At 37.7% G+C, this 19,489-nt stretch overlaps 2 protein-coding genes across 5 annotated transcripts in view; both read right to left on the bottom strand.

Moving 5' to 3' along the window:
• Window positions 1-684: 684 nt before the first annotated feature.
• On the bottom strand, window positions 685-5,692 carry LOC126710238 (uncharacterized). 3 transcript variants are annotated; one of them, XM_050410614.1, is made up of 2 exons: window positions 3,812-5,692; window positions 685-1,267 (listed from the first exon to the last, which is right to left on the bottom strand). In XM_050410614.1, exons 1-2 carry the CDS (start codon window positions 5,265-5,267, stop codon window positions 1,179-1,181), a joined length of 1,545 nt encoding a protein of 514 aa, XP_050266571.1. In that variant the 5' UTR covers window positions 5,268-5,692; the 3' UTR covers window positions 685-1,178. The 3 variants fall into 3 exon arrangements, with proteins under 3 accessions (XP_050266571.1, XP_050266572.1, XP_050266573.1); XM_050410615.1 differs by lacking the exon at window positions 685-1,267 and adding an exon at window positions 3,083-3,455; XM_050410616.1 differs by lacking the exon at window positions 685-1,267 and having other exon boundaries at window positions 3,083-4,094; window positions 4,722-5,415.
• Window positions 5,693-9,758: 4,066 nt separating this feature from the next.
• LOC126710239 (7-deoxyloganetin glucosyltransferase-like) overlaps window positions 9,759-19,489 on the bottom strand; it is a 91,867-nt gene continuing 82,136 nt past the window's right edge. The window contains exons 2-3 of one of the 2 annotated variants that reach the window (XM_050410618.1): window positions 11,422-11,623; window positions 9,759-10,728 (exon numbers count right to left, since the gene is read on the bottom strand). In XM_050410618.1, coding sequence (XP_050266575.1) covers window positions 9,800-10,728; window positions 11,422-11,623 — 1,131 coding nt within the window. In that variant the 3' untranslated portion in view covers window positions 9,759-9,799. The remainder of the gene's footprint in view (window positions 10,729-11,421; window positions 11,624-19,489) is intronic. The other variant, XM_050410619.1, reaches the window with a different exon arrangement.

The following is a 19,489-nucleotide window of genomic DNA, read 5'->3' as shown; positions in this document are numbered from 1 at the left end:
CAAGCTCATCATTGGGACCGGGGACTAAAATTTATTAATGGGTACAAAATACGGTGTCTACAAATGTTGAAAAAGGTTATGTGAAAACCTTTATGCATACAGTGGAGAAGCTTTGAAAACTTTAGCATTGCCTTTATGTGGCTTTGAATTGGGAACAGAATACAAACTGCATGAGGCTTATCAGCTACTAACGTGCTGGAATCCATTTCTTTTCTTTCTTTTGAAGACACTCTTTGAGTGCTTGTATGCACTCTTTTAGAGTGTTTTTCTCCGATTGTTTGTCAATGCTTTGCAACAGTCTAGAATGCCCTTTTTATAGTTTAAAATTGGGGTGCAAAAACAGTCCCTCAATAATGTAGGATTAGGTTTTGCGTCTTTTCTTTTGAAAAATACTTCCACAAATTGTTCTTCTAGCGGCCTCATGCGCACTCATGGACCAACCTATATATGTAAACATAATTAGGCATACCGCATACGCAAGTAGGAAGTAACCTATGGTAGTAGAGTTAGGGTTTTGTATGAAAATAGTTTTGTCATTTATGTTTGCAAGGGTATACGCACCCCCAATTTATCTTATATGTAAAATGACCCAGTATTTTCTTTGTTTTTATTTATTTATTTTTATAAATTATTATTTTTATAATGACCCACTATTTCAATCTAGCTAGCTTTTTTTTTTTTTTTTTGAGAAACCAATCGTGAAACTTCATTAATAGGACAGAAAACTTCTGTCAGAAACTACAAGAGTAGCTACATCTCTATGGATATCCTCAACCCAAATTGTTGGTTCATACAGGGTCTTAGCTAACTTCGCTAATTTATCAGCTGCTACTATATTACCGTTGCGCTTGACATGTGAGAACTGATAACTCCTCAAAGTCGCTGCTAACTTGCGTGCCTCATCAACTAATTGGCCAATGGCAGCCATGCTTGGCTGATCAGAGCTGAGATGCTTGTAGATAGTCTCTGAGTCGCCTTCAAACACGGCGTTCTGAATGTCCAGATCAGTGGCAAAAACTACTGCCTTCCTACAAGCTAAAGCTTCCAAGGCTTCAACGGTTGGGGGGAGGGAAATACGTTCTGAAAGTGCAGCGATAACTCGACTATCTGAATCACGTGCCACTACACCCAACCCCGCCGCTGCCACATCCTGGAACGTTGCTCCATCATAGTTTATTTTATAGAAACCCGGTGGGGGTGGCAACCAATGGGTCGGATGAGTGGCTGCTTCCTGCGTCAGTGGTGGGTCCTGCGCTGAGTGGAATTCCTGAAGACGTTGAACTTATTAAGAAAGAAATTTCTAGAAGGAAAGAGATATTCTCTGAAAGGAAAACTTGTATTCACGAAGAAAATGAAAAACTGACTTAATCTTACACACTGATTTGCTATTTATACATCATAGCAATCTGTTACACAAGCCCAGAAGATATGTTAAAGGGAATAATTGAATTAAATAAAGGGAATAATCAGCCTTTGATTGCACAAAACCAATGCTTAAAATAGTTGTAGAAAACTTCTCAAACCATTTCTTAGAAAGCTTGTTTCAAACCATACAAGCTTTTATTCAACTTGCAGACTAGATTCTCCCCCTTGCTGTGAAATCCAGGTGGTAAGGACATGTAAACTTCTTCAGCTAAGTCACCATGAAGGAAGGCATTGTTTACATCCATTTGATGCAAAAACCAGCCTTTCACAGCAGCCAAGGCCAAAACCATACGAACAGAAACAGATTTTGCAACAGGAGAAAAGGTTTCTGAGTAGTCTAAACCCTCCGTTTGTGTGTACCCCTTGGCAACTAGTCTAGCTTTGTATCTTTCAATGGTGCCATCAGAATTGTACTTAATCCTATACACCCATTTGCAACCAATTGGAATCTTACCATGGGGCAATGGAGTGAGTGTCCAAGTGTTATTTTGTTCAAGAGCAGTAATTTCTTTGTCCATAGCTGCTCTCCACTCAGTAGACTTCACTGCTTGATGAAAGAAAGCAGGTTCGGTAGGTGTGGTAGTGACTGACATAACAAAAGAGTAAAAGGTGCTGCCAAGGTTCTCATAGCTAAGATGATCTGAAATGTTATAAGGTAACCCTGAAGCAGGTTTAGAAACCACTGCCTTGCAAGAGTAATCTATGAGGTAGGCTGGGGGATTATGTGGTCTAGTAGACCTCCTAGGACAAAAGGATGGAGATGATGTGGGAGCAAGGACAAGATCAGATGATCCAGATGGGGTTGAATCAATAGAAGTAATAGGATCTAAAATAGGGGATAGAGGAGGAAAATTATCTAAAACAAGTTGTAAAGGAGCTGAATTTTCTAAAACAGGTTGCAAAGAAGGTGCTGAAGGAATTGAAATATCAGCAAAGGAATTTGGAGGTACATAAGAAGGTGGAGATGAACAAAGGAGTCCATTATCATAACTAGAGTGAGGGAAATCAAAACTCTTAAGAGTTAAAGGAAGAGAGGAAGAAGCTTGAGCAAAAGGGTATATGTTTTCATAGAAAACTATGTCCCTAGAAATATGTATGGAATTAGAATCCAAATCTAAAACCTTGTAGCCTTTAATGCCATGAGGATAACCTAAGAAAACACACTTTCGAGCTCTAGATGCAAATTTGTGTCTGTTGTGGGGTAAAGTAGAAACAAAACATAGACAACCAAAACATCTTAAGTGTTCAGAAGGAGGTGGTTTGTTAAAAAGCATTTCATAAGGAGTTTTGTTATGTAAAAGTTTGGAAGGGGTTCTATTAATTAAATACACAGCAGTCAAAATGCAATCACCCCAATAGGATAAAGGAACTTGAGATTGAAGGTGCAAGGCTCTAGCAACATTAAGAATATGTTGGTGCTTTCTTTCAGCAATGGCATTTTGCTGTGGGGTATCAACACATGATAGCTGATGCAAAATACCATTGCTTTTGAAAAAATCCTTCAAGTAAAATTCAGTTCCATTATCACTCCTTATACATTTCAATTTCTTACCAAATTGAGTTTCAACCGTAGCAGCAAATTGAGGAATCAAGGATCCAGTTTCAGATTTATGTTTAAGAAGAAACACCTAAGTACATCTAGAAAAATCATCAACAATAGTCAAAAAATACTTGTAACCTTCATTAGTTGCCTTAAAGAAAGGTCCCCAAAGGTCACAATGTACAAGATCAAATGGTGAAATAGAAACATGTTCACTAGTTGGAAATGAAAGTTTCTTTTGTTTAGCAAAATGACAGATATCACAACACTGTGATTTATTTGTAGAAACAAAAGGTACAAACTTATTCAACAATGACATTTTTGAAAATGAAGGGTGACCTAAACGAGTGTGCCATAAATCTGAAGAGGTGGAAGATGCAGATTTTGCAGCAAAGGTTGAAAAAGGAGAAGTTTGAGTAAAGTTTTGCTGCAGCAAGTACTACGCTTTGCTTTCTCTACCCAGACCAATCGTGCTCCAATGAGCCAGGTCCTGGATGAAACAGCAATTTCCAAGGAAAATCAAGCAACAAAAATAAGCTTTTGTGAGTTGACTAACTGAAATCAAGTTAAAACTAAAGGATGGCACACAAAGCACATTGGTGAGAGTGAGTGTAGTGGAAACTTTGACTGTCCCTATATGTGTAACCATAGCTTGTTCCCCATTTGGCAAAAAGACATAGGTTTGAGAGATAGAACTTGTGGTAGTTAATTGAGTCACTGAATGAACCATGTGATTAGTGGCTCCTGTATCAATGATCCAATCACTGGATTTGAATGCTTTCCTATCTACAAGATGAGTAGAAAAAATAGAATGAGACATATTTGGGGGAATCCAAAAGGGATTACCTGAAAAATTGAGTGCAGAGTTACTGGATAAAGGATTATCACTAGGAGCAGCCATCACAGTTGCAGCTTGATGGGCAGATGGTACTCTAGAACCTGAAGCAGAATTGTCCTTAAGAACAGACAGATATGATAGCAGCTGTTCACACTGAGACTGTGAAATAGGACACTGAGAGGCCTGTGGTGATGGAGCCATGAATTGTGGAGAAAAATTTTGTGGAGTGAAATTTTGTGGAGAGAAATTCTGTGGAGCAAAGTTCTGTGGAGAGAAACTCATTGCATCTAGCTGCACACCAGAAGCATTAGTAGCATATTGTGGACCACCATAGGCATTGCCATTGGGAAAGAAATTTCGCCCTTGAACAATTGAACCATCTGATTGAAAGCCAACAGAAACCTGATTTGCCATAGGTCTGTTCACCTTTGATTTGTACCCTGGTGGATAACCATGAAGTTTATAGCATTTGTCTGCTATATGACCAGTTAGACCACAATAGGTACAAACTGGCCTCTGCTTCTTCGAATTTCCCCCTTTCCCTCCATGAAAGCCTTGACCTTGATTAGGCCTAAAATTGGGATTAAAGCTAGGGTTGTAGCTATTATTAGCATACAAAGCCGTAGGTTCAGCCATCACATTAACTCCATGACCTACATTTCTTCGTTTTTCTTCTTGTAAAATCAAAGAGCAAACTTTGTTGATTGAAGGAAGAGGCTCAGCAATCAAGATTTGACTAGTAAGATGATCAAAACTATCATTCAATCCCATAAGAAAACGAAAAACATGCTCTTTCTGTTGAGTTTCAACTTGAGTTTTATCGAATCCACAAGTACAAACACAGGTGCAAGCAGCATAAGATTGATAACTAGCAAATTCATCCCAGAGTGTTTTGAACTTTGTGAAATAAGAACTCACCGATAGTTGACCTTGTGTAAGATGCGAAATTTCCTTTTGCAACTCATAGAGCCTAGGTGAACTTCCTTGAGAGAAACGATCTCGTAGATCAATCCATAGTTCTCGAGCAGTGTTGATATACCTCACACTTGCCTGAAGGTCTTTGCAAAGGGAATTCACCAGCCATGAAAGAACCATGGTGTTACATCTACACCAAGAATTGTACAGAGGTGAAGTAACCTCTGGTTTGGAAATTGTCCCATTAACAAAAGCAAATTTGTTCCTTGCACTCAAGGCTAAGAACACAAATCTGGTCCAATCAGCATAGTTCTCTGGACCAATCAGAGGTTGCGAAGAAAGAATGATCCCTGGATTCTTTGCAACAGGGAGAAAATATGGATTATTGGCTGATTCATTTGCCATTGAAGAACTTGAAATATTCTGTGAGAATGATTCTGTTTGTGGAATAGTTTGCGGAAGAGTGGTAGGATCTGAAGTCGAAGCCATGATTGAAGCTTCAGAGCAAAGAATCAAAGAAGATACTTCGTAAGAAAATTCCAAGAACATCGAAAAAAAAAAAAAAAAACTTCAATCAAAGATCAACAATGAAAGAAAAAGGATCAACAATCAAAGCTTGAAGGAGAACAACAATGGAGGAAAAGAGTGAGTTAGGAAATCAGCGAGTCACTGAGCTAACTCGTTGCTCTGATACCATATTAAGAAAGAAATTTCTAGAAGGAAAGAGATATTCTCTGAAAGGAAAACTTGTATTCACGAAGAAAATGAAAAACTGACTTAATCTTACACACTGATTTGCTATTTATACATCATAGCAATCAGTTACACAAGCCCAGAAAATTAGGCAAGAATTAAGCAAAATTAACTAACTAAAACAGAAAGTAATCTAACAGCTTAAAGGGAAAACAAATAAAATTACAATATGTGTTCTTCTAATTGCCTGAATCACGTGCCAGCAACTAAAGTTTCATTTAACAATACGACGTCGCTTTTCCTCTGTAGCTGCTTCTTTCCTTTGACAGAAAACGATGTCGTTTTCTTTAATTGCTTCTGCTGATGTTTTGCTTCAGTTTCAGCAGAACTGCATCAGTATAGATCATTTCCATAGGCACTGTCACCATCCCAAACTTCCTTGCATTCTGATTGTGCCATATACTCCATCCAATGTACGCAAATAACTCTGCCATTCGCGAATTGTTTTGTGCAAAGACTCCTTGGAGCAAATCACGGAAGCACTTGAATTTCTCCCCCAAGAATGCTCTGCATTGTTCCAGCTCCCACCAAGTGCCTTTAACCATCGGACAGCCCCATAGTGCATGTATTGTGTCCTCAGTGTTGTCACCACAGCGCTCACAAGTCGACTCCGGCAAGATATTCCGTTTCTGCAAGTTTCTCTTTGTAGGCTGAGAATCGTTGGAAGCCCGCCACAGGAAATGCCGTATTTTATTCGGCACCTTCAGTGACCACAACTGCCTCCAAAACTAATTGTGTGCATTCGGGTTAGATGGACCAGGTACTGAAACTACTGCCTCCATTGAGAGAAGGTGATACGTAGATTTGGTAGAGTAACAGCCATTGTTTGTGGCAGACCAGATGAGCTTGTCCTCGGTGCCCAAGTTACTTAGAGGTAAACTGATTATTGCCTCTGCTTCGTGGGGGAGAAATTCCTCTCTCTCTGTCTTCTAGCCACTTGCCCCTTTCCTCATCGATGAGAGCACAGACCTTTGTGTTGTTGGGAAAGTTTTTTTGGGGTGATACCACCCTGCTTGCTTGTGAATCCGGCAGCCATTTATCCCCACGGATCCTCACACATTTCCCATCTCCTATCCTCCACTTCGACCCTAACCACACAACCCTCCTTGCTTTTAGTATACTTAACCAAGCATATGACCCGTTCAACTTTACCCCCTCATCCAGAATAGTGCAATCCGGGAAATATTTTGATATGAAGACTTTATAGAAAAGGGAGTCTTTATTGTGGAGCAATTGCCATACCTGTTTGCCTAACATCGCAAGGTTGAAATTTTCAATGTCTTTGAATCCTAGCCCCCCTTGGTCTTTCATTTGGCATAGTTTCTTCCATCCCACCCAATGAGTTTTCCTTTTATCTCCCTTGTACCCCCACCAAAATTTCCTGATAAGAGCTTCGATATCTTTGCATAAACTCTTTGAGATTTTGAAACATCCCATGGTGAAAGTAGGCATTGCTTGGAGGACCGCTTTTATCAAAACTTCTCTACCACCTTGCGACAATAATCTTTCTTTCCAACCTTGCATTTTGTGTCAAATCCTTTCCCGAATATAATTGAAGCTTTGCCTTTTAGCTCTCCCCACAAATGATGGCAGACCGAGGTATTTTTCATAATTGGAAGTAATCGCCACGCCAAGAAGGGTTTTGATATTTTCCTGCATGTATGGATCTGTATTGGGGCTGAAAAAAAGTTGTGTATTGTCTGAGTTGATTTGTTGGCCTGAAGCTTCTTCATATTGTTGCAGAACCTCTAAAATAGTGGCACACTCTTGGGTATTTGCTCAACAAAAAAGCAAGCTGTCATCTGCAAAGAACAAATGGGAAACCTTTGGCCCTGCACTACAAAGAGAAACTCCTTTGATTGAACCTGCATTTTCAGCTTGTTGTATGAGAGAGTGTAACCTTTCTGCACACAATAGGAATAGGTAGGGAGATAACGGGGTCCCCTTGACGGAGGCCTCTGTTAGGAGTAAAATTACTATGTGGTTCACTGTTAACCAAAACCGAAAAAGACACAGATCTGATACATGAGCTGATAAGTGAAATACGCCTCCTATCAAAACCCAAATTTTCCATTATTTTTTCAAGGAAGATCCATTCCACTCTATCATAAGCTTTGTTCATGTTGAGCTTTAGGGCCATTAGCCCCGTTTTTCCTTTTCTCTTAGATTTTAGGTGGTGAAAGGTTTCAAATGCAACAAGGATGTTATCAGAGATCAATTTGTTTGATAGGAAGGCACTTTGTGATTCCAAGACTAGCTTGGGAAGTAATTTTTTCAGACGGTTGGCTATGGTTTTGGATATAATTTTATATAGGACGTTGCAAAGGCTTATAGGTCGAAAGTCCTTAGCTTTTTCAAGTGATTTAATTTTTGGGATTAGGGAGATGAATGTGTGATTTAGGCTATTAGGCATGGACCCCGAATTTAAAATTTTTAGAGAAGCATCAATTACATCCTTGCCAATAAAGTTCCAACAAGACTTGAAAAAAATTGGAGACATACCATCTGGTCTTGGTGCTGTTAGTGGCTTCATTTGTTTCAAGGGACATTCCACCTCCTCTGCTATGTAATCTCGAGCCAATTTAGCATTCATCATTGGGGTAACCTTTGTGTCAATGCCTCAAAGAATCTGTTCAAAACTTGAAGGGGAAGTGGAGGTAAAAATTTGCTTGAAATAATCCACCAATGCCTCTCCAATCTGCCTATCACCATCCACCATAGACCCATCCTCCAAAATTAATTTGGAAATAAAATTTCTTTTGTTTTGGTGAGTAGCTTGGCTGTGAAAATAGCTGGTGTTCAAATCCCCACTCTTCAGCCAATCTACCCTTGATCTTTGATGCCACAAACATTCTTCATTCACCATAAGATCATAAACCTCACCTCTTAGCAACTGGACCTGATCATGATTCATCCCCGCCATGGACATGAGTTCTGCTTGTGCTAATTGTTTCTTTTTTTGAGCTAACAGATGGCAAATATTGCCAAAAGAAAGCCTGCTCCATTTTTGCAAACTCGGTCTACAAGCATCCATCTTGCACATTAACCTCCCAACCGGTTCACCTGCATTTTTTCCCTCCCATGCAGATTTGATGATCCCCTCACATCTTTCATCTTTCAGCCATACAGCCTCGAAGCGAAAAGGCCTGGATTACTTATAAAATCTAACATTTTCATCGTCAGAACATAACCACAATGGACAATGGTCAGATAGTGTACCTTCAATGTGGGAGTCGAACTATTGGAAACAATTCAAACCAAGATGGAGTTGCTACCCCTCTATCCAGCCGAACCCATATCATCTCTCCTTCAAAATGATTATTACACCATGTGAAAGGTGGCCCAACAAAACCCAAATCCCAAAATCCACAAAAGTCCAAAGCACTCCTAAATTCTCTCATCTGACGTTCCTGTCTTGGAGCACCCCCCTTCTTCTCCTCGACTTTGGTGATTTCGTTGAAATCCCCCACACAAAGCCAAGGCAAGTCCATCTTCAAACAGAGGTGTCTTAGTAGTGCCCAAGAATGTTCCCAGTTGGCCGTTATTGGGTTTCCGTAAAAACCCGTTAACCGCCAGGCGTCATCCATTCTTGGGTTAACTACTGCATCAATGAATGTTGGTGTTGAATCTATAACTTTGAGGTTAAGTCCGTCCTTCCAATAGAGTGCCAAACCACCACCTGTATTTACCCTTGGGGACAATTTGGGCTGTGAAGCCGACCTATATATGCACTTTATTGTATCTTATAAATGAACCATTTTTTTCAATCTAGCTATTTCGTCAAAATTTGGGCCAGAAAGCTGAATTCTGGACCATCGAAATATTTTTTCCCCGTGATGATAGGACCTCAATATATTTATCAAAGAGGAAGATTTATTAAAAGAAAAAGTTTGGACAAAGCATGATTGATAGGATCTCAATATATTTATCACAATAAGCAAATAAATTTGAGATATTTGATGCAAATAAAAAAAATGATTTTTTTTTTAAAAACACAAATAAAGTATAGATTAATCAAAATACAATAATTAAATATGAGTTTCTAAATTGAATATAAAATTAAGAGATTTTTTTAAGCCTAAAATAAGAGATGGTTGAATAGCAGGAATGAATATAAACATTTTATATAAGAGAGTATAATAGTAATTAGAATCTAAAGTGGTATTAATTTTAATTGGATTTACAAAAGGCTATAATAAGTTTGAATCATGATTAGTAAAATTCACTTAACATAATTATGTAATGCATTATTGGTACATTCATGCTATTATAATTAATCTTCGCGAATTATAATAAATTTTTTATCACTTTTATTTCTAAAATATCTATCATTTCGATAAAAGCACTTCATTCACCAAATTCTTCACATTAATGGATGAAGAACCAAGTGGCTCAGTGGCCTCTTCAGCTAACTTTTTCCACTCCATGGCCTTTTTCTTCATTTTCTTACCCTTTTCTCCTTCCATCAACTCTTTCACAATCTTTTCCACTTCCTCTCTCTTGACATCATTATCAATCTCCATGCCAATGCCCCATTCATTGCAAGTATACTTACAGTTTGTTTGTTGATCTCCCAAGAATGGCCAACAAAGCATTGGTACTCCTGCACACACACTTTCAATAGTTGAATTCCATCCACTATGTGTTATGAACCCTCCAATTGAGGGGTGGTTCAACACTTCCTCTTGAGGGCACCAACTAGCTATCAAACCCCTTTCTTTAGTTACTAACTTGAACTCAGGTGGCAATATTGCTGATTCACCAACAACTAAATCAGGTCTAATTATCCACAAAAATAAATATTTACTATTTGCAATTCCCCAACCAAACTCAACCAACTGTGTTGGTGTCATGACAACTATGCTACCAAAATTCACATATATTACAGAGTTGGGCGCCTTAGAGTTAAGCCATTGGAGGCACTCAGTTTCTTCCTCCCATAAACTATATCCAATTGATTTTAAAGGGTCATTGGTTAAGTGATTGAGTAGTGGTTGGAGGGGGCCAATGGCATATACATGTGGAAACATGGTCAAGAGAGCATCCAAAACTTCTTGCTCTAATGCATCAAATGTTTGAATAACAATTCCTGAAGCCGTAGGAGCTCTCTCTGCTGTTTCTATCACAAATTTAAAGACAACATCATTTGGATCTATGGTTCGAACCTCACTTGGGAGATCCTTGAGTCGAATGCCTCTCATACCTGGAATCCAATCTATAACTGTGTCCAAATACCCATTGGTTAAATAGCTCTTATCTGCAAAGAGACAGAATATTTTCAGCTTAAAATTAAATTTATTTTTAACCATAATAAAATAGAAAAATTACACTTTATCCCCTTAATAATATAAGAAAATTGCAATGTTCTCATTTTAGTTTAAACATAGCAATGTTGTAATGAACATTTTTTTTTTCCATAGGTTAGTGTTTTTGTCAAATAAAAAAATTAATTCAATTTAAAAAAAAAAAATACATGGCCAGACCCACACTTTAATGGTATTAATATTTACCATCCAATAACAAACACAATGATGGTCTTAGTACGCTCCCATAACAAACACGTCACATATGCACAACTATAATCCTTCAAATTGTCAATTGTGTATTACTGTGCGCACATGCGATATGTTTGTTATGAGAGGGTATAAAAGTCATTAATATGTTGGTTCCGACCCATTTTCAACTAACAAAAAAATTGAGTTTTTAATATCAAATGATAATAGAGGAATAAAGTGTTCAGTAGAATCAGTACAATAAAATAAAATAGGATATTGCTACATTTTAAACTAACGAAGTAAAGATGGATATTGTAAGTTTGTAACTATGATAATAATAATAATTCATAATTCATAGTTCATAATTCTTCTCCAAAAAGATAATAATAATCAATAATCCAAAAGTGCAATTAATGCAAGATTTCAATGGAGTTTCGCATTTTTTTGTTACACACCTTTAAGTGGAATGATGCCTTTATCCTGGAGAGGAGGAATCTGCATGTAACCCATTAAGCTACAAGCGGAGACAGTGAAGAACATTAGAATTGGGATTCCGAGTTCCTGTGCAGCGTTGATGGTGAATTGCATGAAACCGTCTGAGATAATACAAGTCACTGGAGGAACGTTTGAAGTTGCACTGTTGAGTTTCACAAGAAGGTTAGAAAATGAGGCCAAGAAGTTTTTCATAATGGAGTTGCCATGAGAAGAGAGGTCTTGGGTGGCATTTAGATCTGATGGAGGGAGGTTATCTGGAATGGTTTTGAATTGGAAGTCAGACAAACCATCTAAGGAGTTGGGACCTCTAAATTTCAGAAAACGCTGGTGGTTGAACTCAGTGTTAACAAAGGTTATGTGAAAGCCTTTATGGTGGAGAAGCTTTGAAAACTTGAGCATTGCTTTTATGTGGCTTTGAATTGGAAATGGAATACAAACTGCATGAGGCTTATCCGCCTTTAGTGTCTTGGAATCCATTTTTACTTCTTTCTATTATGTGTTGTGTGTGTGTGTGAATATGCACTTTCCAAGTTTCAATGTATCTTATAAAATGATTAATGACCCACTGTTTCAGTCTAGCAATTTCGAGTCAAATTTGGCCACAAACGCACACTTGGTCTAAGAAAGAGACAATTCTTGTTTTGCTTTTATATATCCGATGTTAGTGAATCATCCCTAGACTGTGTATACTACTTTTTTTCCCTTGGAAATTCTAGTATATATATATATATAACACTAAGCAATAATAATTAATTAATTAAAAGGCGAAACATTACAAAAACATTAAAAACGATGAGGGACATGTAGACTAATTCAAACCAAACACAGTAAAACGATATAACCGAGCCTGTGGCATTATTCCAAGTGACGTTATTTCAAGCCACATGTCTTCAAGTGGCCTATTCTTTGAAGAAGCAGCCGCTGGGTACATGCACTTGGCCTATTCAGAGATATTTTTAATAATAGCATAATTAATTAATTTTTTTCCGAATTCGACAAAAAAATAGATCACCAACTCTAGGGATATGATTAATAAAGTGGAAGGCCCTAACCACTTTCCGTAAGATTTCATCAAAAAAAAAAAAAAGACCACTTGCATTATGGGATGGTTACACTTTGTCCATTATCCTTATGTACATATGAATATATGATAGAGTTTATTCAATATGAGATATGAGATATATAAGAAGTTCGCATATTATCTATTTGAGAGCTACTCAATGTGATATTCCTTGCCGGACAGGAGCAGTGGATACTTTTTGGTTCATAATTTATATAACCAATAAAGACTATTTAAGTTACAAATAATAAGAATTAAGAACTATTGAAATTAAGGAAAACGTACCTATTTAATTTCTTGAACTCGTAACCAAGTGAGGTATTAAAACGATTGAAGATTATATGTGGGAATTAAGCTACAGGTGGGAGGTGGGGTGGCTGCTTGTTTGTCCAACTTTGTTTGGTGTAAATATCATTTAAATAAAGAATATAGGATTCTCACCCCCCAAAAAAAAAAAAAAAAAAAAACCGAACTAGTATATACTGATATGTGCATGCTTGACTCATTCAATTTAATCAGAGGTCCAGTTAATAAACGTGGTTAAAGTTGAGATTTTTATTTGGCAATCAATTTTTTTTAAGGATGTTGCACAACATTAAAATAAAGAAAAAAAAAAAGAAAAAAGAAAAAAAGGGAAGGTCTTCTTTCAAAGCAGTTTAAAGATATGCGGAGAAGCATGTTTGATATAGATACTTCTGATCTATACGGATGTTTTGGCTTTCAATTAAAGGATGTATTTATTTATTAGCTTTTATTGCTTTCCAATATAGTTGGACTCACTTGATTCTTCCTTTAAGGAGTGCAATTAAACATCTATAATCAAAAGCCTTCAATTAATTATTTGTTATTGTTAGGACATATGTGAATCATGTTAGGAAAATATGTCAATATTTTATGTAATTGACTAATCCTTTGACAAAACGCACTTTACTTGTAATTGGGTAGATCTAGGATGTGTTTAATGCTTCAAGGAACAAGGTTTCAAGTTCAAGTGTTAAAACCATGCAAGTCTATCCAAGAAACAAATGAAGAAGTGCTGGATTTTAAAACTCAACAGTTAGCTTAATAGCTGGTATCTATCGAGGTTTAAAAGCTGCCAAAATCTGATGCTCGACAGCTATCTTGATAGATAAACTATCTGTCGAGGTTTATGAAATTCCGTTTTTCAGAGCTGATTTAATCCAATCCATGGGTATATGTTTGGGCTTTCTTTTCTCATAACCCTAAACATATATATAAGGATTATTTTAAAGGCCGTCAAAGGTTGTGCAAGTGTAAAGCAAAGTTGTGTTCATGCGAATTGTGAATCGGAGACAAAATTTTCCCTAGTTCATCTTTCTCTTAAAGAAGCTACTGTGTTTGTACACCTTAGGGTTTTGTGACCATGGAGCTTCGTGATCTTCATCGTGTGATGAACTGAAGAACTTTGCAACCAACATCTTTCTCAAGTTGGTGATTAAGTCACATATTGGGATCTGCGCATCTATTGATTAGTCACGTACTAAGAGCTGTGTATTGAAAATGAGAGATTGTCACTACAGAACAAGTCCAATTGGGTATTGGGGTAAGGGCTAAACTATAGGTTGGTATAAGGTACTGGGATTCCTTTACTTGTAACCGCTTGTTTTGATAATAGTGGATTCTCGGGAGTGGTGACCTTAAAATCACTCGGTGGGGTTTTTGCCGTGTAAGTTTTCCCCATTCGTAAACAAATCACCATGTCAATTTATTTTCCGCTGCATATTTAGTTAATTGGTGATTTGTTTGTGCTACCACGCGTTTTACATGTTAATTTAATTAATTAATTAACTTGGCTAAATCAATTGGTTAATTTATCACAAATGGTCAATACAGTCTTGGCCTATCAAGTGGTATCAAAGCAAGCACACTCTGATTAGGTTTTAATTTTTGCTGTGTGATCCATTGACCCCTACTTGTCATGAATAGAGGACAATCTCTTGTCATACCTCCTTTATTTAATGGTACTAACTATGCATACTAGAAAGTACACATAAGAGCTTTTTTGCAGTCATTAGATGAAAAGGTGTGGCAAGCTGTGGAGATGGGCTGGACCAAGCCTACGGAAGCATCGACTGACTGGGACGATGCTAAGATCAAGGCAGCAAACTTCAATAGTAGGGCATTGAATGCTCTATTTAGTGCAATCACAAATGAGGAGTTCAAGAAGATATCCTCTACTAAAACTGCTAAGGAAGCATGGACCATTATCCAGACAACCTATGAAGGAACCAAAGCTATCAAGGATTCAAAACTTCAAAGGCTTACTACAAGCTTTGAAGAGATTAAGATGGAGGAGGATGAGTCATTCGATGAGTTCTATGCCAAGCTCAAGGACATAGTGAACTCAGCCTTTAATCTTGGGAAAACCATTCCTAAACCCAAGATTGTCAGAAAGGTGCTTAGATCTATACCCGAGAGATTTCATGCCAAGATCACCGCGATTGAGGAATCAAAGGATATTGATTAAATTCCTTTGACAAAGTTGGTTGTCAATCTGTAGACCTATGAGTTGGGTTTGACGAGGATCAGGAAATCAAGCAAGAGCAAAAGCATGGCATTGAAGGCCAAGAGCAGTGACACTGATGAGTCTTCAGACGATGAAGATTCTAAGATGAAATCCTATATCTCGAGGTTATTCAAGAAGTTTATGAAGAATGCCAATGCAAAAGGATTTGACAAGGACCGAAAGCAATCCAATTCTTTGCAGTTCCAAAGCCAAGAAAAAGGGAAGAAAGATTCTAGGGATGGCGGTCAGTACACTGTTCCCTTAGGACCAAAATGCTTTGGGTGTCAGGGTTTCGGTCACATGAAACAAGAGTGCCCTACATATCTCAAGACTATTGGGAAGAGCAAGGCACTTGCTACTACATTGAGCGATACTGAGCTTAAGGATGATTCTAATAATAAGGATGATGGAATCCTAAATGCCTTCACTACCACTGTAAATCCTACTGAAGGGATTGTTGAAGATGTGGATAAAGAAAAGGAATTGGTGGAGTCTAAGTTTGAAAAGATGGATGAGCAAGATGACATCCACATAACCTATGCAAAGTTATACAAGGTCTTAGAAAAGCATGAGAAGTTTTATAGGTTGGCCACCAAGAAGCTTAGTGAAGTGGAGTTTGAACGAGAAGAAATTTCCATAAAGTTTGATGAAACAAATCAGACCATTGGAGCACTGAGATTTGAGAATAATTTCTTGGCTAAGAAGACCAAAAAGCTTTAGGCAAAACTATTCCAAGTCAGAGCCCGGTTGGAAAAGACTTCAAGTGTAAAGCTCGATGAGATGCTCAGTCTTCAAAAATCTGCTTACGATCGAACTGATTTAGGGTATGATTTCTCTTCTCCTAGTATTGCTACTTCTAGTACTACTGTTTTTATTCCTTCTACTAATAATGTCAAAACTGAAAACAATGATGTTAAAAATGAATTATCATGTGAGAACATAGATAAGGGTAAATATATCTTAGAAGCACCCCTAAGCTTGATAAGAAAGAGATCAAGAACCTAGGACTAAGAAGGGAAGTACTTAAAAGCCCAAACAGAAAAAGCAGCATTTCTGTCATCACTGTGGAGCAGCTGGACATACTCGACCTAATTACTATAAGTGGTTAGCCACTCAATAGAGCAACAACATGATCTCGTCAAGAACCCAGAATCAACTCCATCCTCTTTTGCCCATCTTAGAGATCTTCTCAAAGCCCTCATTTTCTTTTTGAACTTGAACGGTTTCAATTCTTTCCCCTCACCATTGGATCAAGGGTTTGCTAAACGGAAAGGTTCTTCCAAGGTGTGGAAGGAAAAAAGGCTCCAAGTGATTCTGTCACTTTTATCTCTCTTTCCCCTTCTTATTTTTGTTTTTGCATTACTTGTGTGTTTTGCTTTCGTGTTTTGAGTCAGTCTAGTTTTATGCATTGCCTTATTTAACATGCTTTTGTTTGTTTACTTTTCAATTTTGCTTTATTTTTCATATGAAATAAAAAAAAAATTGGAAAATCAGAAAAATACAAAAACAGTGTGTGTTCGTGTACATTGGTACTTGTGTACCTTGGATGGCCATTGAAACAAAGTTTTCTAAACTTTGTATCATTTGTAGCTTAGATGAGCATCTCTATGCACAACTAAGAAAGTGAGCATTGTGGCTCGTGTTTGTGATGAGTAAGATTAAATAATCTCTTGTACTTAACACTCGTATCACTCTTTTTGATAGGAAGGACTAGAAAATCCTAAGAGAAAGGCATAAATAACCATCTAACTACTATTGCCCGTCAATCATGAAATGACATTTGTATGCTTCAGCATAGTAAAAGTGAAATGTCAAATGCTTAACATCATTGGGTATTTCTTTTCTATCTCTTATATGCCCATGCATGGTTTGCTTAAAATAAAAATATGTAAAGAACAACAAAAAGAAAAAAGAATCAAAATGCTTTATACATGATTGCAAGCGTGTATTCTAGGAGATGTGGGAGTTATAGGATGTACCTCGAAGATGATAGTCCCCATCAAACAGTTATGATTGTGTGTGAGTTAAAGCAATTTTCTCATATCTCAAATCGCCATAACATGTAGACACTTAAGCAATCTTGGGATGTTTTTCACACACAACACACAATATTCTTTGCTACTTTTGATACATATGTAGGTACAATGTGATTTGGCCATCACAAGGAATACATGTATTAATATATGCTCACTAAAATATCTTAACTTGTTTTTGAAATATAAAATTGGTTAGACTTGTTTAGTGTGTGTGTTTTGGATCTTTGTGCTTGACATTTTCTTGTTGAGAGATTATTTTGAGAGCTTAAATTGTTGTTTGGACCTTTGGTTGAGTAGCATGCTTGATTGCATTCATATTTATGTTTTTCTCTTCTTGAAAATTTGTTTTAAGCAATCTCGATAGCTTCTGGATACCTCTTATCTATCAAGACCCTTCAGCTGCCTTTTATCATATTCTTAATAGCTCTCAATAACTACTTCGATCGATCGAGAAACCTTCTAGATGCTCAATAGCTACCTCGATCCATCAAGCCCCTCTTGCGGTGGACACCTCTCGACAGATCTTAGTTAGCTATCTTGATAGCTATTTCACGCTCTTTAATTCTCGATAGCTCTTGATCCATCGAGAATTATGAACTTCTATTTAAAGGGTCAGCACGATTTCAGCTTCACTTTTCTCGATCTCTCTCGATGCATTCTGTCTCTTCACCTCCTAAAACCTCTCTCTCACTCCAAACCTCCAACCCATGTGTTCTTCGGCATTTATGTGCATTTTCTACTTCTGGTATGTCTCTTTTTCACTCATTCATCATGCATTTCACGTTTTCTGACATAACTTTTGGGTTTGTGTTGAAAATTTTGGGTTTTTCAAAATTGTTAGGTTTTTTCACAAAATTTTTGGGTTGGTTTTTGTGAAAATTGTTTTAAATCATCATGCATTGCATCTTATTTGCATTATAACAATGTTTCATGCATTTTAGATGTGTGTTTCCTTTGTTGCAATGATTATGTGTTGTTAGGTTTGGATTGGGCTGAGCCCATGATGTTTTTAAGTTTGCATGTCACATGTTCATGAATTTTCATGCATACATACCTTCAATTATTTATATTCTTATATTTTGTTGTTGGTGCTTTTCTAATTGTTTCTCTCTTTCTCCCTCTTTCTCTCTTTCTTGCATTAGTCTGCACTATGGCATTAAAACGCAAATCCACTCCATCCCAGAACCCTCTACGTTCTGGGGCATCTACTTCTTCTTCTAACATTAATCCTTCTCATGTACGATTCTGTGATGATAAAGCCCGAAAGGACTTTTCGGAGAACTTTTGTAGATGAGGCATTCATTCGGAATGCCAAGTCATCCTATCGAATTTTTCCGATACTGACCTTCCCACTGTCATTTACAGTCGGGGTTGGGAGTCATTGTGTGGCGCCCCGGTCACTTATCCCTTCATGATCATACAAGAGTTTTACTCCAATATGCATGGATTTGTTACTTTTGAACCTCATTTCTTCTTTCACATTTGAGGTATGCTTAACGTAGTTACTCCGGAGATTGTCTCCGAGGTACTACACGTCCCGTCTCCGAGGTACTACACGTCCCTAGGGTAGCGCATCCTGACTACCCTAGTTGTGATTGTCTGAGGACTATGTCCAAAGACGAACTCTCGTCTCTCTTCTGTGAGACACCTTCTTCTTGGGCTAACCGTCAAAACACCCCTTGCTCGGCCTTTGCAAAAGGTCTGAGATTCCTTAACATGGTGATGACATTCATTCTTCATCTTTTGTCTCATTATAACACTATTACAGAGCCTCATGCTTGATTTTTGCTATCCCTCATAGAGGATATCTCTATCGACTTCCCTTCTCACTTTATTCTATGAGAAATGCTACGTCTACAACATTTTTACAACAAATCACAGGTGGTTAGTTGTTATTGGTTCAAATTTCAAACTAATGCTAAGATTACTTTTTTGCCCCAACAATAACAACTAGTAACAACTTGCCACTTAGGATTTGTTGTAAAAATGTTGTAGACATATCATTTCTCTTATTCTATCCCTTATAGATGTCTATAGGGATACGACGACCTGTGATAAGCTCATTTTTCCCTCGGCTATCACGTGGCTTCTTCGCCACCTTTTTGTCTCTTTTCTTAAGTCTCCTCATTTTCCGGTGATGTGTGCCATAGATGCAGCTACCATTCGACGGAGCGAGGCACAGCTCAGATCGAGGTAGCCCCGAACAGAGACGATGACTCCTCCAACTTCCACCGCTTCATCCACCTCCTCTCCTTCGTCTTTTATGGGTGGAGTGACACTTGAAGCCATCATGGCATAGCTTGTGTGCATGGATGCTCGCCTTGACACTTTCAGTGATGAGTTGTGTCAGGTGAACACCCGTGTTGGTCGTATCGCACGACGATAGGCTATCATGGGTGGTTTCA

The sequence above is a fragment of the Quercus robur genome, chromosome 12 (assembly GCF_932294415.1).
Source record: "Quercus robur chromosome 12, dhQueRobu3.1, whole genome shotgun sequence".
Taxonomy (NCBI): Eukaryota; Viridiplantae; Streptophyta; class Magnoliopsida; order Fagales; family Fagaceae; genus Quercus; species Quercus robur.
Note: the sequence above shows the minus strand (reverse complement) of the source record. Positions and strands in the feature narration are given on the sequence as shown.

Coding starts and splice junctions, on each gene's coding strand:
- LOC126710238 (XM_050410614.1), bottom strand. CDS start 5,267: ATGTTCTTGGAATTTTCTTACGAAGTATCTTCTTTGATTCTTTGCTCT. Junction 1,268..3,811: donor CTCTGCACTCAATTTTTCAG/GTAATCCCTTTT, acceptor CAACGTCTTCAG/GAATTCCACTCAGCGCAGGA.